The following is a 24424-nucleotide window of genomic DNA, read 5'->3' on the forward strand; positions in this document are numbered from 1 at the left end:
AATTTGCCCAAATTCACTAGCTAATAAGTGACAGCCATGATTTGGACCCTGAACTATGTTCTTTCCATTATGCTGATTTAAACCTGGAATTCAAAATATCAAAAATACTTGCTATTTATCCTTCATATAAATGTTTTCTCACTGTAATTATATATTGAAGAAATGTTGCACTGTTACAATTCAACTGATTTCCACTAGATAGCCTAGGCACTTTGCACCATCCTATGAATACAAGGTGAGATTTTATTCTTTTTAAGCATTACTTTCTGCTGGAGTAGATAACACTGCCTACGCAGCATTTCTAAAGAATGAAATCCAGCCAAATCAATGCCACTGTTCCCACAGCTCCATTCATTCACACTGCAGCCATTTAAATTCAGCTCAGGGCTCCACCTATTCCGATAAAACATTTTTACATCTTCCCCTCCACTGCACACCGTGTAATGGAACAGGTGTCCAGTGGAGAAGATTGTGTTTTCCAGCATTTGGTGACTACAGCCATCATCATGCTGGAAAATGTAGTTCGTTAGGTAGCAAGTGTTTGTTCTGTCTCTCTCCACCATTAAAATAAGAATTCTTTAAAAGGAAGGATTGCATCTTATTCATCTTTATATCTCAGGCATTTGGAGTTAGGTGCAAAATGATTTCTTGGTTGAATAAATGAATAATGAAACAAATGAATGCAGGACCCAGGGCAAACATCATCATTTTACAGTTTGGCATTTCTACGTATGGCAGGAAATTTCACAATGTTACAAATGTACGACAGTCTTCCAATTATTACATATTTAAAAAACCAGAATGAAGCAATGGGTAAATGCTTGGGTTTTATAGTGATACTGGGTTCAGTTTTTCTCTTCACACTTCACTGGCTAAAAAAACGATTTCTTCTTTTGAGTCCTCATTTTTTCTCCTTGGCATATTCTTTCCTTTGATTCTCATCACAAGTTCAAAGTTCTCTAAATTTTCTTGCTTTGTTAAGGTGTTTAATACAGAAATAGATTTTCAGAACTGTTTAAAGTGATATTACATTTGTTTTGTTTTATCTGAAATGTCTGTACTTTTCTTCCTCTTATCAGGATGAGCTTAAGACTGAGGTCCTTCTTGTACCTTTGGAGACTTTTCCCTGGAAGTTTCCATGTTTGAAAAATGAACATTCCAGAAGTAAATTCTGGGTCTCTATCTTTACTCTTATCCACTAGCAGAGAGTCTCTGCTACAGTAGTCTCCCTTTATCCAAGGAAGGATGCCTTTCAAGATGCCCCAGTGGATACCTGAAACTATGGATAGTACCCAGCCCTGTTTATAAGCACTGGATACATTGACAGCTGATTTGATAACTGAGATGACAACTAAGTGACTAATGAGTGGGTAGTATATACAGAGTGGATACATGGGACAAAGGAATGATTCCTGTGCCAGGTAGGACAGAGCAGGACTTCATGAAATGTCATCATGGTGCGAAATGTTAAACTAGTGAATTATTTCTGGAATTTTTTATGTAATATTTTCAGACTGCAGTCAACTGTGGGTAACTCAGAAATTGAAACAGTGGACAAAGTGGGAATATTCTCAGTTGATGCTTTGAAGAGGATTTGAACAAACTGTTCTTGGCCCAGATGCATTTCAACAGGAGTAAGTGTTTTAACCAAAAGGCCTTTCAGGGAAGTTACAAAGAACAAAAACAAAATTCTTAAACTCTATTGTCTATACATATTAACAATGAATGAAGTTAGAGCAAATGTTTTGACATAAGTGTTATAGAGGGAGCAACTTCAGATGGGTGGTATCTTAGGCACCTGTGAGGTGTGGCTCAGGCAGGTGTTTCTGGGCAGCTGGTTCCCTCACATCTTATGGTTTTTGCACCTTTTATGCCTAGAGGAAAGGACCAGCCCTCATCAGAAGGTTTGAATTGACTCCAAGATGTGCCTAGAAACCCACAGCATGGATGCCATGCATCACCTTAGGATTCTGGAATCACTTCCAGTTTGTGTAGATTCTCCTCTCTCAGATCCCCCATCTTCAACCCTTCAAAACACGGAACTTCACGATTCAGGGAGAAGTTAGCTAGGCCCTAAGTGAATCAATCACTGTCAAAGACCGGGCAAATAAGACATAAATGAATGTAATCACACATGATGAATCTGTGTTCCAGTAAAACTTTATTTGGCCCATTCTGATCAAGTTCAATAATGTTTAACAGATTTTCTTAAAATATGAGTAGTTATAACAATTCCTCTGTAATAATAATTATATATGAACTCCTGGTCAAGGTCAGCAGCTTGTTCCTTTTCCCAAAAAGTAAAGCCGCCCTCTGAGAACAAAATGGCACATGAGGAGAGGTGTACATTTCCTTTTCTTAAAAGAAAAAAAAAAAGCAAAACCTAAATACTTCATATTTACATTTTTTCCATTTAAAAACTCATCAGTGTGATTAATTTTATTTTTAAATATAATTTTCTAATGTGTTGCAAGTTTTAATTCATAAATCATAGTTTGCTGATTAGATTTAAGGTGCTGTGAAGGGAGGGGGAACACAGTCCAGGCCCAACACTGGGGGATCCTCTCCCTACAGACTGACTAGTCTTCCTGTAGGTATCTTTGGGGTATTGTGGGGAAGGGAAGAGATGGACACCAGTGGTACAAATGGAAGAGTATTCCAGGGACCGGACTGGGGTAATTGTCCCCACCACATACTTCTGTAGAGGGCCTGTGTGGTCCATCTTAGGCTAAGAGGAGGTATGAGGGCATGGCAGTGTTGAGTCCCTTTCTTTATTGTGGGGTCTCCATCCATGCTGATATATACCCCTGAGGGCCCTTGAAGTTGGCACCCCTCCTTCTACATCTTCGTACCTTTCTGGGCTCCTTGCTCCAAGGTTGCTAGCCCTCCAGTGCACTTCTTCAGGGCTTGCTCTTAGCCAAGGCTAAATGGATGATCAAAATCAAGATGGTATTAATGAAGGATGACAGGTCCCTTGTGAACCTTCCATCCTAAACCCTCTGATCTATGGCAGGCACCTCACTGCTTTCCTTCAAAGGAGCAATTTGTGCCAAGAACATTTGGTCCCGAGGTAGGCTGGAGAGGGGCTGTGTGCATGTGGGCAGGGGTGGTGGGGGACTGTGGGGTAGATTGGAGGGATTCTTGGAATTGCTTTCTTCAAACTCACCCGTGTACGACATCCATTGGGGAATGAGGGCTGTGTCTTTGCGCATGTCAGGAAAGTGCATAGGGCTGCTGGAGGAGGCAGATGCACAGGCCTGGGAGAGTGACTGAGTCAGGCCTCAAACTGCTCTAATCTGAAACAAAGATTTCAGACCATGCAGGGAGGAGGCAAATGCAGCAGGGTGGCAGATGAGAACATTTAACTACTTGGAGAGCCAGAAAAAAAATATGCTTGGCAACTAGGAGAAAGAACTAGTTCCGTTTCAAATTTCAGTATACAAGAAACAATGTTCTGAAGGAAAGAACATTGCATGGGTCAGATGGTGATGGACTGAGAAGAAACATCTTGGACTAAGTTTTCTTACCAAAAAGTCAGAGTGACCCCAGAAGAGGAAGACATGATATTGTGGACAGACACTGACCTGGGGGCCAGGAGACTGGGATTCAAGGCTCACTCTAAGACTGAGGAGGCCTGTGGTCCTAAGCAAGTAATTTTGCTTCTCTGGGCCTAAGTGTTGTCCTCAGTTATTGGTTGAGGCTAGGTGGACCAGATGGCTTCAAAACTAAGTCTGCAAGCTGCCTCTGCACCCTAACACCCATGTAGGGACTGCAGACTCCTGTCTAAGAGGTGTTTCTTCCCTGCCTCCACCACTTCTAAAACCAGGCCTCCCTCTCAGCCAGGCTCCTGATCAACCCTCTTCCAGAGGTTAAAGGCTAGTTATTAAGGCAGTTTAAGAAATAGACATTCCTCTCGCTCCTCGGATCCTTCATGTGTTCTGCTGACTCCAAGGCAGCAGAGAGGGGCGGGAAGGGTGGCAGAGGTGCCAGGGAGGTGGCCTCCTGCCATGCCGGCTTCTCTGGGGTGGCCTCCCTCTCCAGTGGCTGAGGCCTAGATCTTCCGCTTTGGCCTCACCACCTTTCTTTGGAGAAGGCCTCCGTCTGCACAAGGTCTCCTGGGTGCTCAGAGATGCATGCGCCGTTGAGATCGCCCAATTTATTGTCAGGCAGATCCTCCGGCTTGGTGCAGAGCTTCAGGGCGCGGGAGATAAACACGTCCAGGTCAAACTGAGGGCTGGCGCCTCGGTCTACCGGGGTCTGGCTCTCCGGGGGAGAGGAGGACAGGCGGCGCTCTGGCCCTTCTGGGGGCGGGCTGGCGCGATCCAGGCCGCCCTGCGTGCTCTTGACCCACTGCGCGATCTCCAGGAAGAGGCTGGCGGGCTCGTCCTCGTGCGCCACAGCGTCCGCTGCCACCCCGGCCATCGGGGGTGCGCCGGCTGCTTGCTTCCAGTGTGACAGGTCCAGGATGAGTTTGGGCTCCGAGTAGTGGTGCGGCTTGTTGTCGCGCCACAGCAGCTTGTCCAGGTAGGACGGCGACCCCACCTTGTAGTCGCAGGAACGCCCGTAGTCCGTCTCGAAGGCGCGCTCCATGGACGAGTGAGACTGCTCCAGGAAGCGCTCGGAACTGCTCTGGGAGTCCTTGCGCGGGTCCACCTGCACGTCCTCCGCCAGCGGCGCCGACCCAGCGCGCGGGTCGCGCTGCACCTCGCTGGAGTCCTGGCGTCGATCGGGCCGCCACTCCAGATCTGAGGACAGACTCACCGGATACCTGCAAGGGTGAACACAAAGCGGTGATGGGACACCCAGGCGGGATGGCTTCCGGGAGGGAACCCAATCCCTGCCTGCCATTTGCAAGCCTGCTTTCCATCCGCTCCGCCCCCAGACCCTCCTGCTGGGCCCTCCCATCTCCCCAGGTGGGAAGGTGGTGGCGCAGGTACAGATGGGTCTAGAAGGGCTCAGCTAGGGGGAATGGTTGTTCAACTTATCCTTGAATTCATTCACAGCCCTACCAATATTCTTGAGCTCCCACTATAGATGCCGTTTCTGAGTATGACTTATTTAATGATATTATCCATTTCCATCCACTTACTGGCTCCAGACATTACTGGATACTGCTGTAAACAAATCAAATCCCTGTCCTCATGGAACTTTCTAACGGATCCTCCTAAATAATGACCCTCACAGTTTTTCTTTTTTATTAGAGCTTTATGGTTTTACATGTATGGAAATCAATTTCAGTTCATGATCCCCCCCCCTTTTCTCTCCCCTCCTCCCCGCTCCCATTCTCCTTCCTCTACTTGAATCCCATTGGCTTGTTTATTAATTTCTATTTGGTTGGTTCTTTATATTATCCTATCCTTCCCTCTCCGTTTCCTTTCTTTTACTCTAGCTTCCGCCAATGAGAGAAAACATTTGACCTTTGAGTTTCTGAGTATGGCTTATTTCACTTAGAATGATATTGTCCATTTCCATCCACTTACTGGCTAATACCATAATTTTATTTTATTTTTTAATGGCAATCTTCAAATTTTAATATACATACAAATCACCCGGGGATCTTATTTAAATGTAGGCTTTGTTTCAGTGGCTCCAAGGTGGGGCCTGGGATTCTGCATTTCTGACAGGCACCCTATTGTTGCTGCTGCTGCTTCTTAGATCACACTTTGAATAGCAAGACTTAATGAGTCTTTGCTCACATTAGAATCAAATAGGGGAATTAATAAGGTATCAGGCCTGCCTCATTGATCCAGTAGGTCTAAGATGGTGTCCTGCTTCAGCAAGTTTGTAAAACTTTCTGAAGTTTTACAGGGGTGTCTAAGCCATAGGGCTGAGAGCCCCTGGCATTGTGGATCTGGATGGGGCCCTGCAGCTCGTGCATTGACTAGAGCAGATGTGACCTACAGAAAGATCACGACACTATTGGGAGAGGCCAAAATGATCCTTAGAATGCTGCCCTCTGCCAACTGCGCTGCAGCCATGGAGAGTAAAGTCAGATGGCGGAGCGCAAATGAAGGGCAGATGTGCAAGCAGACAGGTGTCAGCTCTCCTTCCTTTTGTCAGGTGCTCTGTGCAGAGCCAGGGTGGGGTGAGGGGAGTCAGGAAGCACCCAGGAGGCAGCAGCCCCTGGCCAGCTGCTTCCTGAGCAGTTCATCTGGTGCTCACACAGGACAATTAGATAAGCCAAGGACAAGAAGGGTGACTGTGTGAGGGGGCAGGCCAGGCAGCCGCAGTTCACAGAGAGTGGTTAGAGAGGCATGGGAAGGCCTTACTACTGCCCTCCTCCCCCTGACACATAGGGCAGTAATCACTCCTAGACCTTGGAACTGCCTCCTCCCTTGAGTGGCCTCGGAATTACAGAGATCTCTAGAAGGAAGAGCATACGAAGACCGGACCTTTGGCTGCTACACACCAAGTACCAAACATCCGTTATCTCTAGTCTTCACAGCAACCCTGCAGACTTAGTGTCACCGCTGCTTTATAGGAGAGGAAACTAGCAAGCCAAGAGGTGAAGCAGTGCCCACAGGAGCAGGCCTGGAGCAAGGCACTTGTCACAACCTTTGCCATCCTTTTCCTTAATGCAAGTGTGATGGGGAAGTTTGGGAGCATAGGTGTATCCAGTTTAGTGTTGGTCAGATGATGGACAGTGGCCTAGGATCCCTGCTACAGTTTTCTCTGACTTTGGCCCTGGCCATAGCCACCTTACAAGTAGCATGAGCCTTTATAAGCCACTGTTTATGCCCTCAAATTCTGTGGAGTGGAGGGGAGGGGCTGCAGGGAACATAGTCCAGGGCAGGCCCAGCTTGGGGGTGGCAGATGAGAGAACGTTCATTAATCTTTATTTTCTGGCAACACTTGAAAACAACAATTGACAACAACAACAAACCAGCAGACCTGTCCCAGAATAGCAGCATTGGCCTGGCCCTCCCTCTGTGCCTCTTTATTCTGAAACCCATCATCTGTCAAATGACTAAAAAGGCGGAATTGCTCATCTGTCACTTATATAACTAGCTGTCACATTCCCATGGCAGCGGGACTCCCAGTTAGGTCCCCTCGGAGCCCGAGCTGTTGAGCCTCCACTGCTGTTTCTAAACTGAGAAGCTATGGGCCCCGCCTCCTGGAGTTAGCAGATGGCGAAGCCCAAGTGTGTGGCTGTCTGATCTAAGAACGTCAGAACAGGGAAGGATCTATGAGATCATTATGTGCCCAGGCAGAAATTGTTTAGAAATGTTATCTTCTACCCAACACTGATTCATTGGTAGTGGCTTCAGGGGATACTTGTGAAGGATCCTGAGGCCAAGCCCAGTTCAGTAGGAAAGAGTTCTATGATTGCTTTGCAGTGCACTGACAGGGAGGCAGACTGGGGAGGCCCCATACATATTAGCTATGTGACAGAACACCACTCCCAACCTCTCTGAGCTGAGGCTTCCTTATGGGCAATGCAACCTCCTTTAATGGCACTCTCAGGAGGTGTAGATGACAGAAAACATGAGCAAGCGTCTGCAGTTGTAAATTCTGAGTTGTCTTGTGTACTTCTTGTACTTCTTTGTATACTTCTTATACTGTTCCCTTTGGCTTCTCAAGGGTAAACTCCCAGCCTGCTAGGAGTGAGATCCTCCAGCGAGTACTCACTCAGGGCCCACTGTGCATACTGAACGCACATTCAGTAGACTCAGGGTGCTGAGGAGCTCAGGGTGGCCGTGTTGCATAAAAGCAGCCCCTGACCTACACAGGCAGCACAGGGGAAGCACATGATGGGCCAGACAACTCAGGAGACAGGGGAAAAGGTCACAGAGGATGAGAGACAAAATAGAAATGAGAGGACAGGGGAACGTGGCTCTAGACAACAGGGCAAGAAGCCCCCGGAACCTACCTGTCCCAGTTGGAGAGCTGACTCTGATTGGCAGCCATCAGCACGATGTCATCAATCTCATCCTCAATGCGGAAGGGGTGTTGTGATATGGGTTCGTCCTCAGGACAGGAGTACGGGCTCATGTAAGGGTGCTGCAGCCCCATCTCAGCCGTTAGGCGATCCATGGGGTTAAAGGTCAGGATCTTCTCTAGAAAGTCTATGGCTGTGGGGAGCAAAGCAGGACACGAAAGTCACACATTGCCCCTGCCAAGCTGAGAAGGAGACCCCTCAGCATGGCGACTTTGTATATGAATGAAGAGAACCAGAGTGATGAGGTGGCTAGCCTGTCCTGCACTGGCTTCTCAGAGCCAGGGATGGGGGCCTGGCAGTTGCTCTGAGGGGGATTCCAGGAAGCACAGGTTGGGGCAGTGGGAGAGCATTCAGGACAAGGTATGCTGCTGAGCAGTCACTCCTGGGTCACCAGGGGCTCAGTGCCACTGGGATTCACCTGGAGAGAGTGTGGAACACACCTCACAAGTGGCCCTCGAGGGGCAGGGAAACTGGGGTAGTCACACCCACTTCTTCTGGGCTGAGGGCTGCTGGGGGGGGAAGGCAGAGGGAGTGGGGAGCCTTAGCAAGAAAGGAGAATGTGCCGGGCACGGTGGCACACGCTTGTAATCCCAGTGGCTCGGGAGGCTGATGCAGGAGGATCACAAGTTCAAAGCCGTCTTCAGCAACTCAGTGAGACCCTGTCTCTAAATAAAATACAAAATAGGGCTAGGGATGTGGCTCAGTGGTTGAGTGTCCCTAAGTGCAATCCCCAGCACCCCCCACCTCCTATCCCCCCAAAAAAGAAGAATGTGGAGGGGAAGGAGGGCCAAGGCCTCCTCTAAGGCCAGGGCTCTTTGCACCATATTTGGTCCCTGGAAGTTTGAGGAACAAAGGTAGGTGGCTTGATTGATGTTCAAAATATTGAACAACCAGGCTGCAGCTCCCCTCTGGGCCAGGCAATGACCCTTCTGTGGCTGATCAAGGAGAGTTCTAGGCTGTGGGAACCTGTCAACAGGACACTCAGAGGCCTTGTGCAGTGGTTGTTTGCCAACCGGTATGGCAGGGTAGCAAGAGTGCCCCAGCCCACGGGGTGTCGGGGTTCAGTCCTGCACATAGGCACAGCTGTCATGCTGAGAGGGGCAGTGGCCACTCTGTCCTGTGAGCTCTGCCCTGGGTCATCTCAGGGCAAGGCCTGTTTTAGAGGTTTGTGGTCCTCCTCAGCACTGGAGTCTCTTCAGGATCAGCTTAAACCATGACTTGGCCACTCCTGTTCTAAGGGGGAAATGGAGCTAAGCTCAAAGCCTGAGCTGTCAGTCCCTCCAAGGGATCCAGGGTGGGCTTCAGCCCATTCCATTAACCTGCCCTCATGCCCGCCCTGGATCTCTTTGCAGAAAAAGTCATCAATGATTCAGGAAATCAATATATTCAGAAGGTGACTAGCCTCCTAGGAGGACAGAGAGTCACTGTGCACCCCTCAGCAGAGAGATGAGGTAAGCAGCAGTAACTGATCGCTTCCTGGTACTCAGAGGGTGCTTCTGGGTCTGGGGCTGCAGACCCGGAATAGGATCCACCTAATACATTCTTAGGACTGGAAGGGTTAGGCAGGGCAGGGCCCAGAAGCAGGGCTGGGAAAGTCTTTCCCTCCTTGGGCCTCTGGCCCCTCTCTTGGGGCCCCTCTCTCGGCACCCTGGACCTTTTGACAAGACAATAGAGAATTCAAGCTCCAAACACTGGTAGCAGCATTGCCATTGTCATCCTCACTGAGAAAGACTAGTGAACCCTGGAGCTGGAAAGTGCTGGCCCCCAAGGCTGCTCTACTCTCTGGGATGAAATTCTTCTCTTCCCTCTCCCTGACAGCTCATCTTCCAGTTGCTGCCCAGACACTTCTGGAAATCCCAAGATAGTAGAAAATTCTTCCTTCCATTGGACCTGGATCTGTCCCCTTTAACTTTCAGCCCTGGGCCCAGCTCTGCCTTCACTGGTCCCCTGAACAAGCATGTTCTGCCTGCCTTTCCCAGCCCCTCCTGCAGTGAGCGATGGCAGCATGACCTGGGCCAAGGGGGTGGAGTGCAGCAGTGATGTACCACACTTTAAGCCTGAGCCTCCTGCAGAAGTCTTGGCTTTGGCTGCAGGTGGCCACCCAGAGAGGCCTGGTATACCATGTACTGACAGCTTGGTCCTTGGCAAAGCCAAGCTGAAATTAACCTCCCCCAATGTTTTTAAGGCATTTCTTATATAATGAAGCTTGTGTACAATCTGTCACCTTCCTCTGGCCCAGCTGATTCCAAGCTGGGCTCCTCAGACTAGGTATTCTGGAAGGATTCCTAGGAGCACCTCTAGAGGTTGAGAGGCAAGCTCGTAGGACCCTGAGCCTCTCCCCCTGCCTCATCCAGAGCACCCCCTTTACCTGTTCTGTATGCCAACTGTCTTTATCACTTTTGTCCCTTTTGGTATATTTACTTGTTTTAAATAGAGCTCAAAATTGGGCACCCTTGGTTTGGCCTTGGGCCTGTCTCTTTTGTCCTGCATCTGTCATTGATGGCCTTTTGGGAAGCTGAGGGATCCTGTCACCTCTTAGACGGAGACCTGTGAGTCTCTGAGAGTATAGCCAGGCTGATCTTTGGCTTCATCCCAGTTCTGTGGGGCCTCAAATGCACAGCACACAGTCACTTGAGAACTGAGGACTGAACCTGGGTCTGGCCCTCCTGTTCTCCTTACCACAATCTGCCTTCCATGGGAAAAAGGTAAGGGGGACACAGGAAGAGAGGCAAGAAGGCAAACAAGAATGATGAGAGGGAACAGGAAGCAAAATCAGGGTGGAACACGGAGGCCACTAATAAGTGCCCGAAGGCAGCTAGGGCTGAGCTCCAGGGGCGGTAGCCCTGGACCTGGAAGAACAGGATGTGCAGCCCTTGTCTGAAATGCTTGGAGCAGTAGAGCTTCAGATTGCAGATTTGTTCAGATTTTGGAATATCTGCATAGAAGTTACCAGTTGAAAATCCCTAATTTGAAAATCAGAAATCAGAAATGCTCCACAATCTGAAACTTTTGGGGCACCAACACGATGGATTTTGGGTTTTCAGACTAGGGATTCTCAACCCGTAGTGAAGGCCAATGCCCACTGCCAAGGGAACCTTGACCCCATACCCAGGACTGTGCTCTGCTCTCTGGGAGACCCATCTACACCCAGCCCTCAGGGTGAAGCCAGTACTCTGCCCCTTGAGGTGCTGGCCTGGGGTCAGGCGCAGGTACCTTCACTGTTCACTTCGGGGAGTAACTTGCGCAGGGGCCGCTTCACCTCCCAGGTGCTGTTGACAAAGGCGGGCATCACCCTGAGCAGCTCGTCCTTGTCTTCTTCCCGGATCACAGGGATGGTCTCCAGGATGAGCTGCATCTGCTCCAGCTCATGAGCCCCTGGGGAGGCAAACACCAGATGGTTAGACGTGGCTGCAGTGTGTAGAAGCCCCGCAGAGGCTCCGGCTGGCCTGGGAGGGAGAACACAGGGCAGTGGGATGGCACTGGCCTGGGCGTTAGGGCACCTGGGTTCTTGTTTTCACTTTGCCACTAACTTCCTCTATGACTGTTGCAGGTTGTTTGCCATCTTGGTTTTGTCAAAGAAAAGAAGTGGTTGAATTTGGTAGTCCCCCGGACCCCAGCCAGTCCCCTGTGATTCTGTGCCTGGAGCGGGCCAGTCTGATGTACACTGAGCTGGCCAGTGCTAATGATTACAGCAGCCTAGCCCTGGCTTCTCGAGTGTTCCTCCTCTTGCACACTTCCTACCAGGCTGGGGAAGGAAACAGTTTTAATGTAATTTCTGATTAGGAGGATTCCACCCAGAAAATACTCAAGAGGAAGAACATCAGGAATAGTCGACTGAGTATGGAATGCGCCATGAGCACACCATCTCTGCTCTTTGGGCACAGAGAGGCCAACGAGTTACTCCGGTTCTGTGGGAGCAGTGAGGCAGGACAAGATGGAACCAAGTGTTCATTCTTAAGTGTGTGTCGAGTGCTTTGTCCTGTGGCCATGCTGGAATGAGCAAGAGAGTTCTGGCCCATCAGGAGCTTCAGTCTGTGTGTCTCAGCAACTCAGCTCATCTTCCAGGAGACCACTGAGTGCATCTGTGCTCCATTGCTGGTGCTAGTCAGGGCCGTCTCCCTGCTGTCCTTTTCTGACCCCCGACTGTTCTCACTTCCATTTTTTATTTTTTAGCCTGAGTGGCCTTTCCACTCAGCTCTGCTGGATTCAGTCCCCAGTCTCGCCTCTCCTTTCTCAAGAAGCCTCCCTGACCAGCACCTGCAGAGGGCCTCCCCTGCCCACAGGTTACTATGGAAATCCCTGTCTTCCAGAAGCTGGTGGTCTACAGTAGGGACTTTCTCATGTCCCTCAGGATGCCCTGTGTGGTACTAAGCATGTTCAAACACTGTGGCTGCATGCTGAGCAAGTGTCTGCAGCTTCAGGGGGCCCTTTGGCCTCTCCCTGCAATGGGCTTATTCTTGGAAGGCCAGTTCAGGGACTCTGGGAGGCCTTTATGGGTCCCTTTTTCAAATGAACACTCCAGACTACTTGCCAAGGGAACACAAGGTCAAGCTGCAGACAGAGGATCCTGGTTCTTGCTCATAGAACCCAACCTGCTCCTCTGTGACACACAGACCAGGGATCACAGCCTGGTGCTTGGAATCACTTCTTCAGCAACATGGTGAGAGGGCAGAGAACCAGCCCCTCAGTTGTCTGTTCCTGCCAGGGATCAATGGTGTCATGTTGGAGGCAGCCAGGGCAGTCCAGCAAGCTGCATGATGGGGCAGAAAGCAAGGGCTTTGATGGCAGATGCCCAGAGGCAGACCCGGCCCTCACCTTCTCTGATTTCCTTCTTTTGTGGAATGAGGAGGAGTCCCCACACATGGACTGACCAATCTGACAGCATGGAGGCTCCCACTTGTAGTGGGTGTTTAATCAATCTCGGCTTCCCTTGCCTTCTGGGAGCTGGGGGACAGGGACCGTCTCTGGGAGAAGCTGATGAAATAAGTCCATGTGGAGGTTTATGTCCTAATCATCCTGGGTGACCCTCTCATAGATGGTGCCTTCTTGCTGCATCCTTATGTGATAGAAGGCAGAGGGACATCTCTGGGGTCCCTTTTAGAAAGGCACTAATCCCATTCATGAGGGCTTTGCCTCCCTAAAGTCCCACCTCTTAATGCCACCACATCAGGGGGGGGGATTAAGACAGGATTTCCACATAGGATGTTAGGGGGACTCACACATTCAGACCATAGTAAAATGGTCTCTCAACTGCCAAGGTTCTGTGTTCAAAAGGCTAATTTTAGTCTTTACAGTGTTGCTTGGAATTATAATAGGGTGACTCCAAGAAGTGCCATAAAGCCTAAGAAGTCATTGCAGCAGAAGGGGAGCATGTTTTGGGATAAGCAAGTGTTTGCACTCAGTTTCCCCTCTTAACAGAAAGACATTAAAGAGAAGCAGTTACCAACTTACCTGCAAAGAGCATTCTCCCCGTGAGCATCTCGGCCAGGATGCAGCCGGCTGCCCACATGTCGATGGCTTTTGTGTAGTTGTTGGGGGACAGGAGCAGTCGTGGAGAGCGGTACCACTTTGTCACCAACCCCTCTGACAGATAACCCTGAAAGACAGAGTCCCCCTTCCATTGACCCGCTGTTTGCAGATGTCCTCCTATGCCCCTTCCCACTTGCCCTCTCATGGAAACAGGGTCCTTTTGGGGATCCCCTTCATTCTTGCTCCTTTCCTATTGACCTTGAAGGAACATTAGTGAACAGAAGTCCAGTTAGAGTGTCTGGGCCTGGTTTGTGGGACTCAAAGGCTTGAGTTTGGGAATCTTATGAGGCCATAGGGTTCTTCTATGTGGAAAGGGATCCAGGTTATCACTATTTTGGAAGGAATGATTTCCCACCCTACTTGATGTAATTAAGCACAATACGTCTGCCCACATCTAGTAAGAAGATGGATAAATAGGAGTCATTCCCAAGTTCATTACTGCCATCAATAGAGTAATGATGAAACACTGAAATTTCATTTACCCAGAGGCTAAATCTCAGAAATAGTCACATATTTGAAATTGAGCAGTAGCTTTGGTGCTGATGTTTATAATTAATGCTGCCCCAAACCTAGACACCAGGCCCTCTGAGAATGAAACGGCCATCTTCGTAATGGATACAGGTAAATGGTATATGGAAACAGCCTGAGGGATGGAGTGGTCACAGCTCTGTTGGTCCAGAGGAATCTGAGGATCCTACATAGAATCTGTTAGGAACAGATTTCTTTGCTGGTATGGCCAATGCCTAGTGATTTGTGCTGTGGGATGGAGTCTCTTCCTATTGCATATGGTGATGACATAGATGGATTGGCATAGATAGGAAAATATGCCCAGGCAATTTAGAAATTGTTTCCTATGCTGGTATGCTGGGTGCATTGGTGCACACCTGTCATCCCAGTGACTCGGAGGCTGAGGCAGGAGGATCTCAAGTTTGAGATCAGCTTCTGCAACTTAATGAGACCTTGACTCAAAATAAGAAATAAAAAGGGCTGAGGATATAGTTCAGTGGTAGAGTGTCCCTGGGTCAATTCCCGGTGTTGTCCATCCCCCCACCCCCCAAAAAAGAAATTGTTTTCTATGTAATTTAGCAAGCTGACCCCACAGTGAAGTGTGAGAACAGCCACTTGGATCCCCTGGAGCAATCTCCCTGATGGAAGAACAGAGAACTCAGACCATGTGAGAGTGAAGGTGAGGTGGTTAGGACTGACGGGATCTAACGGGAGAGTCTAGGGACAGTCACGTCACTTGCTGTTATAGTTCCCTGTTTGGCACCAGAATTTTCCTTTTTACTGATGTAAAAAGTATCAGAGACCCAGGTTAAAGCTGATGAAATCAGGAAGCCCAAGCACCCAGGACCTTTTGTTCTTTTAATCAGAAATCTCTTCATTTGTTGATCAAAGATTTATTAAATTCTAAAACCTTCTGAGGGCCCCAAATTATATCGGCTGTTCCCCCCACTCTATGGCCTGTGTTTCTGCAGAGCAGGTCCTCAAACTGGCCGAAGGAAGGAAGCAAGCAGAAGAGTCTTGTGATGTTAATACACACACACACACACACACACATATATATTTTTACACACATATATTTTGTTTGCTTGTTTATTTTGTTTGGTCCACAGGTCCCTCCCAAGGCAGACCCCAAAACTTGAATTTCTCTCCCCGAAAGTGAGTCATAAAAACACTAATCTACCCCACCTTTCTGCCTTTAGCTGGCCATGAGGAAATTCCTAGAGGGCACTGGAGGGCGCCCAGAGAGGGACTCTTATGAGGCCGTAGGGCATGGGAACTCTGTACCCTTTCCCATTCTGCCCTGCGAATCTCTTCATCTGTATTCTCTGTGATGTCCTTTATAATACACCTGTAAATAGATTTCCCTGAGTCCTGTAAGCCTCTTTAGCAGATTAATCAAACCCAAGGAAGTGTTCCTGGGAATCTGAATTGGTTGCTAGCTGGTCAGAAGGTCCAGAGCCCACAGCTTGCTACCGGTGTCTAAAGTGGGGACAGTCTGGTGGGACTAGCCTTCATCCTGTGGGATCCAATACTCTCCAGGCAGAGAGTGTCAGAATTGAGTTGAATTGAATTGGAGGCTGCCGAGCAGGTGGCCTCTACAGAATCCATTGCTTGTTCCTTCCCTCCCCACATCTTTTGGGGTCACAGAAGTGATGTGTGTTGGGAGCAGAAAACAGGGGAGCTGGGTGGGAACTGGGTCTTATTCTCTACCCTCAGCGCCCCCCCCCCCAGCCCTGGGCTCCATCACCCTACAGTCTTCCTCCTCCAGGAAGGTCCTCAGATTCCTCTCCCTCCCTGGCTGGCTGACACACTCAGGCCCGAGTCCTCTCCCTGCTCTGTTACTGTTTCTTTACGTCTCTGCAGCAAGCCTGCCCCTTCCCAGGAGCACCAGAGGATGTGCCCTTCATGAGCAGCAGCACCATCTTGCTCTACAGCAGCGTCCGCCTGGCCCAGCTCGTGCCTGCCTCTGAGGAACAGCGAAGGAACACTGTTGAATCCATTCCATGAAAGGAAGGCGGAGTGAGCCAGCTGCGGCTCCATGGTCGGACCCCCTTCCCCATGTGGCACCTTCTGCAAGAACCACTGGTCCTGTCTTTGACATATTTGACTTTATGGACATGGAGTTCCAATTGCCACCTTCAAAGGTTAGTGGAGAGTTCACGCAGGTTGATAGCTCCTCGTGGTTTGTCTTATTTCAGAATAGACTTGCTGATGTAATTATTATAGGAGTTTAATTTTTTTAAAGTCAGGTTTAATATGCGTGGAGGTAGAATTTGACCTTTTAGGGCACAGTTCTGCGTATTGATGAAAGCAGAGAATCATGTCACTGCCATCATAAACATGACATTTCACAAGTCTATCACCTCAAACAACTCCCTCATATCCCCTCTGCACACCCCTGCCCCAGGCCCTAGCAACCACTGTTTCTGTCCCCCTACCCCACCCTACCTGGGTTTTACTTGGCATAGAATGTCATATAAATGGAACTACAGTAGGTAGCCTTTTGAGTCTGAACCATTTCCCTTAGCATAATGCATCTGAGACTCACCCAGATTGGGTGTACAGTAGTTTGTTAGGAATTTAAGTGTTATTCTAAGAATTACAGAGACCAGCCAAACTGTCTGTACAATTTCTTCACTTTGGGATAGGTGGGTTGTAAATAAATAATGGCTTGATTTCATTTTCCAGTCAGAGGGTGAGATTTTCAGGGGCACACGAAAGCAAAGAGGATCCAGAGGGGAGGTGGCTTAAGGGGAGTTTTCTCTGACAGGTCAATGAACAGTCTTTTATGGAATGGAATGTTCTGGAATTAATCTGTCTCTCTCTGCAGAGTCCAGGGCTGGAGAAAAGAGGGGACAGAGGGCTTCCTTCTGAAATACCCTCCCTGAAAGATATTCATATGACAAGCCTGTCCTTGGGCCAGAATCATGGACCAGGCTGTGGTACCAGCTAGGGATGTTCCTCCCTGGCTCTTCCTGACTTTTGAATGAAAGCCAAGCTTGCTGTTTCCCTAAGGCTACCTGTCCCTTAAGCTCTTCACCAACACAAAAGGATCTTTCTTTTAAAATGAAGAAGCTGAATATTTTATTTGGTTCTTATTTTACTGCAAAGCGGTTTCTTCATTGTGTAAAAATAGCACCAGCGAATGCAGCATATTGTACAATTAAGATAGTATTGTTCTTCATCGGACGCTGTACAACCAACACGTTCCTCCATTCCTAGGTATTTCTAATCCGAAGATCATTAAGTATTTTGAACCAAATCCAGGGATGGATTTGAGCAAGTTGCAAAATTATATAAGGATAACAGGGTTATCTTTGAATCGCATGATTTTTAAAGGTAGTTTTGATCATGGATAATTTCATGAATTCTGAATACCAGAGCTTAGAGTTTGCTCTAAAAATCATAAGGTGTTTTTTTTTTTTTAAGGTGTATATTTTGTTTATCTGAAATTGTTAGGAAGGGAAGGATTTTCTTCCAGGAGCAGTGTTGAGAGTAGTTTCTTTCCCATTGATATTCCTGAAAACAGTTCCTGTAACCCTTCTGTCCACCACTAACTTAAGACAGCTATGCTGGAATAGGTGATTTCACACCAGTTTATTTAGGTACCTGCTTTCACTCCTCAGTAGGCTTACAGATTTTATGTATTTCTCATATTCTGCACTTACTAGGCATCTAGTTCTGAAAGGTTACTCAATGTCATTGTTATCAGCTAACGAGCTGATAAAGGGGTTTGTTGACAGCTCTGAATTTTCTGCAAGTGCTTCATTAATTTCTGTTATTTCTTGTGATGAAGGAACACAGAGTTCCCTGGCAGCTTATGCACTTTCCAAAGTACCAAACTCATCTTGCGTTTTCAATTTTGTCCCAACTAACGGTGACCACAATAAATAACATCTCCCAAATCTTCCTGGGCAAAACTGCTGGTCCCTCTGTTCTGAGGCCATTTTCTGTTGCTGTTCATTCATGTTTCTGTGTGAATGTGACCAAGGACAGAGAGGGTCTGGGGTGCAATGTTGGGACAGTGCCTGCCTTTGGCCACCAGGGCCACTCTCCACAGGGGCATGGCCAAGGTGCTTTACTGAGGTGTTTCAGGAGCCACAGGGCAGAGGGGAACTTGGGAAGTTGCAATGTCTTCTGCTGAGCTCTGAAACATGAGAAGCCTTGGAAAGGTGAGATGGGAGCCATAAGAGGCTCCATTCCTGGGTCTGAGGGGTGGTTACAGGGAGCAGGGAGTCCTGCCTGCAATTGAGAAGATCAGAGGGGGTCTCAGTGAGTGTTGCCTTGGGGCCCACGACACAAGACTGGTAATCAGAGTTGAAAAGAGGAGTTCCAGTTGAGTGAATGTGGTAAAAGAATTTTCTTTTCTTTTTTTTAGTTATAATTGGACATAATACCTTCATTTTATTTATATGTGGTGCTGAGGACCCGAACCCAGGGCTTCGCTCGTTCTAGGCAAGCACTCTACCACTTAGCTTCAACTCCAGTCCAATAAAAGAATTTTCTAGGGAGGAAAAAAATACCCAGGTGATAAACTGAATTTATCATCAGGGCTCATGAATCTAGAAGGGAGGGAAATGCCCCCGTGGCCTCTCTGCCCTGCCTGCACCTCCATCTGAGTGGAGAAGAATTTGTCCTCAGGGGTCATAGGTGGTCCTCCCAGGCAGGGCATGCTCATGGCCCCTGGCCAGGGAGAGGTGGTGGGCACATGCAGGATGAACACGTGGGCACTGTCTGAATGTGGGTGTTTCAGGCCAGCTGGGGCGGGCCATGGAGTGAGGTTACAAGGATCACTGCTGTGCAAAGACAGAGCCCCCACTCCTGTCATTCATTCTCCCTCACAGCCATTTGGCGTGCAAGAGGCCAGGCTGGAGTGGTTCTTTCTAATGGTCTCTTTCCTTCTGCCACCTTGTCACTTTGTGTTCCTTGTTGAGAAGAACTCTGGAGGCACTACTGCAGTGGCAGCAGTGGGGGTGGTGGTGGTGGGCAGTTGTATATAGTTTCTTTTCTAGATCTTTCCATGGGGGCCTTTGGGCCTTCTGCAGCTGTTGTTCCTACCAGGCCATTTTGCTGTCCTTGTTGAATGGTGCAGAACCCACAGGATGCATTGCCTTTGAAAGCTTCAAAGGTGTTTGGGAAATAACCTAGCAACAGCTGCTTGTGCAGAGCATAATTAGGGAGCCCCAACAGTTCTAGAGAGAAGGTATAATTAAAGCTCTGAGTACTCCCCTTGCAGAGGGAGCAGGGAACCAGCACTCAGTCCCAGTCGTCTGTGAGGGTGTTCGGAACAGCCTGGATCCAAGTCACTCCAGCAGGATGGGCCCCAGTGCTGCCCCAGTGAGTCTGCACTGGGCAGGTGGATACCACCCTTGCCTGCTCCTCCACGTCCCCTTCATCTCTGAGCCTGCTGTCTTATGTCTGGGAGCTGGAGCTGGGAGAGGTGGCATGATTCAATAACTTTCTATTCCACCCTTTAGTGACAGTGTGCCTTCTAATCCCTTGCAGGTACAATGGATATAATAAATGGGACAACATTATCCCCGAATAAAGGCTCAGCCAACTGTGGTTCAGTGTGGGGGTAGATGTGGGACAAGTCAGGGAGGGTTATTTCTCTCCTCCTTTTAAGTCAATATTTAGGGTGGCTCCTGTTTTCCAGGCTAGGATGTAGAGGGTGGGAGGAATCTAACAGCCTGACCTTCCCAACCAGAAGTCTCTGGAATGTGTCCTTAGAGCCTGACATATGTCAGTCCCTGTGTGGAGGATACAGAGATGGTTAACATCATCCCTTTCTTCAAAGAACATGTCATGTGATTAGAGAGAGGACACATTGATATGAAAAGTGATTTCAGGACAGGAAGTAGCCATGCTCAGCATATTTAGGTGGAACCTGTTCTGTGCCCAGCCCTGTGTTAGCATTTTACAAGGAAATCATTCAGGAATTCTTTCATCCACCTTTGGATTCGGCTCTTCCCCGAGTGGTGAAACAACTTGTCCCAGGCCCAATAGCAGGGAAGTAGTAGAGGGTGCCCATGCACACTGTGGGACCTCCCCACTGTGACATGCCAGGACAGCCCTCCTCTCGTCGTGCAAATGTCCAGAGGAGATCCCTGGAGGAGGTCTGAGCTGGTCTTGAGGGATGGGGACCTCTGAGATGTGTGTGTGTGTGTGTGGGGGGAATTGATGTGGTGACTGGAACCAGTGTGCATAAAGTGGGATAGGGGTGAGAAGACCTAGAATGTGCACAGGAGACAGAGAGACATCTCGACTCAGGGACAGATGGGCGATAGGGGGGAAGGACCTTTGTTCTGAAAGTCAATGGTCCCCAAGGTTCTCCTTTGTTTGAATCCAGGGAAGTGCTTGTGAACTTGTAGATTGCACAAAACTACTGACTTCTTGCCTTCTGATCTCGAATGAGCTCCCAGGAAACGCTTCTACCTCTTCCCAGTTTGAGAACCCCAGCTGGAACAAAGGGTGCTGTGGAGGAGGAAGACAATGGGGAAGGAGGGATGGCAGTGGGGATGGGAGCCCTGTGGTGGGGTCCCTGCTGTTCTTCCTATAGGAGGGGCAGTGTTGGGGGGCTGTAGGCTCTGTAGTCCTCCAGCACACCCAGCTGGGAGAGACGGCGAGACAGGCTGGAAGCAGGGAAGCCACTATCTGGAGAGAAGGGGATTGGTGGGTGCGGGAAGGTCTCGGGAGGCCCTGGGCACATGCTTCCTTGGAAGGGATTGAAGTGCATAGTGTCCCCCCACCACCCACCGCCATCTAGGAGAAACTAGGTCAAGCCTCAAAGAAACCAGACCATGGAGAAGCAGAACTTTTGTCCTTGTAGGGGAAAGAGGCTGTCACATGGATACTGTGGTTCTTGCAGAGTCTGGGTCTCTAGTAGACCTCCCGGTGAACATGCAGCAGAAAGCATAGGTGAGACCTGAAGGAATGGGGGGACCCAGTATGTGTCGTCTGGAGAACATGGCAGCTGGTGAAAGAGCTTCATAACAAACCTTCAGACGTTTGTCATTGGGAAGAGCCAGTTAATCTTGTCTCTGGGGTTGTGGAGAGGGCAAGAGCCAAGGTGTATGACAGAAATCTATGATGTGATAATATCACTTATATCTAGGGCTGGCCATGGGGGGACTGGGCTCTCGAGGAGGGCAGGGGGTCCAATACAGAACTGACAGATTCATGGAGACACATGCCAATATTGTGCTCCTGATGGATGTCCTAAAGTTGGCTTCTCATACAAGATCACCCAGGGATCTTGATTGGTTAAACACAGATTCCATTTCTGTTGCACAAGGTGATGCTGATGCTGTCTTTTGGGGGGCCACTTAGCCAGTCCCTAGATGATCTTCCATATGCTGGCCTGCCTAAGAACTTATGACTCGCCTTGCTTACAGATTTCTTTAAGCCCAGCAACAGAATGACATTCAATAGAGGTTAATTCTTTGTGTTCCAGATGCTCATCAAAAGATCATTTAGAAAAACAATACCCTGCCACAGGCTTAGTTCAAGCAGAAAAATATGGCCTTCTTCTCCATAGTCTGTTCCCTGTGAAGGTATAAATCTTATTTGTGCCAATACATATATTAGGCATGTTACAAATCCTTTTAAAAAAGATTTGCCAAATAGCCTTTCTTATTGCTGACTTCAGACTCCTTCCATTTAACCCATTTCCATGAAAACACACAGCAGGAAATCTCTCCAACGGAAGGAGGAAACACACAATCTTTAAAGCTCAGTTCATAAACCATAATCATTGGTAAGTCATCTGGCACATTCCATTTATGAAGTTTATAGACACGGGGGAAGAAACAGTTTCGTAAAATCAGCTGATTGGAGTTTGCAAGAACTTCTAAGATGCCCAAAATGTTGATCTGCAGGCTCAGTAGTAAACCATTTGCCTGGCATGCATGAGACCCCTGGATTTGATCCCCTGCATTGATAAATAAATAAACTAACTAAATAAATAAATAAACTAACACATGGTCTGAATATTGATCAGCTAACCCTCTTTCTCAGACTCCCTCTTCTGGACTCTGTGCTTCGGGGAATCCTGTCCATTGGAATTCACCATCTCTTCTCAGGTTTCCATGGAAATAAAATGAAAAACTTAGTCAAATTCCTTTAGGCTGGCAACCCTTGTTGGACAGACTTTTCAGACCATATGTGGTCACTTTACTTTTTTAAAAAAATTGCTTTTTTAAAAATTTATTTTTAATTGTGGTTAAAAAATGCATACCATAAATTCAACATCTTAACGATTTTTTTAATGTACTGTTCAGTGGTATTGAGTACATTCATAATGTTGTACAATTATCACCACCATTCATCTCCAGAACTCTTTTCATCTTGCAAAATTGAAGCTCTGTACCCATTAAACAATTCCCTATTTTCCTTTCCCTTTGTCCCTGTCAATCCCCATTCTATTTCCCGACTCTATGAGTTTGACGGGACTGGTCTTCCTAATAAGGGGAATCACATGGGATTGGTCCTGTTTCTGGCTTGTTTCACTTCGCATAATGTTCTTCCCCTTACGCTTCAACAGCAGGACGGAGGGGCCAATGGAGATGGCCTTCTTTTTAAAAGCACTTTGTCACAATGCAGTTGTATTCTAATTCAACTAGAGTTTCTTGTCACAGATACGAGCTGTGGACCTTATCATCATGGGGTCCAAATCGCGGACTCTGAATGCTATTTCAGTTCGAAGACATGATAAAATGTTTTGTTTATCCAGAGAGGTACCAGGGACGGCATCCCGACCACCACCATCCTCACCAGTCTCTGTGGCTGGGCTGATTAGAGAGGTGGGTGGGGGGAATGCTTGGTCCAGCTGCTTCAGCCTCAGTGTCTGCACCTGTTGTGCTGCCGGGACCTCTCCTCTGCGGGGTGTTAGCATCCTAGATGGCTGCATCATTATCAACAGCAATCTTTTGTTTTGTTTTGTTGTTTTGTTTTAGACAGGGTCTCTGTTGGCCAGGCTGGCCTCACACACAATCCTCCACCCACACTCAGCCACTTGAGTAGCTGGAATCAAAGGCGTGTGCCATTGTACCAGTCTTCAGCAGCAATCTTTAAGTGAGGAGCCCTGCTGGGCCACAGTGATTAATTTTTAATGGATCTGTCTGTGAGCAAATGGCTCCTTTTAGGAAGATGCATTAACTGCCAGACCATAAAAAGACATTTGTCTTGCTGACTTTCAAGGGGAAATCTGGTGGCTCTCTGTGGCAGTGTGTCTCAGATCTGCTAAGGTTAAAAGCACCTGAGGAACTTAAAAAAATCCTGATATTCGGGGCACTCATCACACCAATTATATCAGAAGCTCGGGTGATACCCAGGCATCCAAAATTATTAAAATTCCCAGGTGATTTCAAGGTGTAGACAAATTTGAGGACCAGAATCTTAGAGTTCTGTAGTTCACCTACTTTGAAAAGGTAAGCAGTATTTTCATGGTTTCCCAACTAATGCAATTCTCTACTATTTCTAGCTCCGCCTAACACAAAATGACTCCTTGAATTGCTGCTGAGGTCTGATCTGGTGGAAGTAAAAATCTATTGGAAAAGGACTAATCAAACAATAACTAATATTTACTGAGAACTTGTGATGTGCTAGGCACTGTGCCAAGCGCTACTTTCTCATTAGTGCCTTCAATTATCAAAATGACCTATGAAAAGGCATAGAGAGATGAGTCACTTGACCAAGGTTAAATTAGCTAATAATTGGCAGAGCTGAGATTTGATCCCAGCAGCGAACAAAACAAAGTCCCTATAATCATGGAGCACACGACTTAGTAGGAAAGACAGCTGAACGAACAAATGTATGTGTCCAGTGGAGATAAATGTGAAGAATAAAAATAAAGCAGAGTAAGGATATAGGGAGAAATGGGGCGGGTGGTTCAGGAAGGCCTCTCTCATCAGAGGACATCTGAGTAGAAACAGAGCAAATCAAGGGAGGAAATCCGTGGCCCCCCGGGGAAGGGCACCCGAGAAGGTGAGCTCTGAGCTGCCAGTCTCCCCTTTCTATCTTCCACCTCTGCACCCAAAGAAGAGCAGTATTCTCACTTCTCCTGCCACCTAGCAAACCTTTCTCTCCCATCCCTCATGAGCATGCAGGGATACATCATTGAGAACATCTCAGAGGAGAGAGAGTGAAGCAGTACAGGTGGAGTGTCCATTATGCACAGGGATTTTGCTGGCAGTAGATCAGCTCACCTCATGAGAACCCTATTCGAGATTTGTATTTACTTTTAATTTCTATTTGGGGAAATTATTTCAGATTCATTCCATCTGACTGACAAAGCTGATGATAGAGTTGACAACTCTATGATAGGTGCTCACTTAAATGTTGAATGAATGGGATAAAAGACTTAATCTAAAGGATAATTGCTATGTCCACAATTGTGCGCTTGAATTTATCATTTAATGATAAGTCCATGTTAGTAACTGAACACTAGTC

At 47.9% G+C, this 24424-nt stretch overlaps 1 protein-coding gene across 2 annotated transcripts in view; it reads right to left on the reverse strand.

The window, feature by feature from the left end:
• Positions 1-2142: 2142 nt before the first annotated feature.
• Positions 2143-24424, reverse strand: part of Mapk4 (mitogen-activated protein kinase 4) — a 146229-nt gene continuing 123947 nt past the window's right edge. For both annotated transcript variants that reach the window (XM_048806212.1, XM_015482376.2), the window contains exons 3-6: positions 13391-13535; positions 11153-11314; positions 7871-8072; positions 2143-4768 (exon numbers count right to left, since the gene is read on the reverse strand). In XM_048806212.1, the coding sequence (XP_048662169.1) occupies positions 4072-4768; positions 7871-8072; positions 11153-11314; positions 13391-13535 (1206 nt within the window). In that variant the 3' untranslated portion in view covers positions 2143-4071. The remainder of the gene's footprint in view (positions 4769-7870; positions 8073-11152; positions 11315-13390; positions 13536-24424) is intronic.

Source organism: Marmota marmota, unplaced genomic scaffold, assembly GCF_001458135.2.
Source record: "Marmota marmota marmota unplaced genomic scaffold, marMar, whole genome shotgun sequence".
NCBI lineage: Eukaryota > Metazoa > Chordata > Mammalia > Rodentia > Sciuridae > Marmota > Marmota marmota.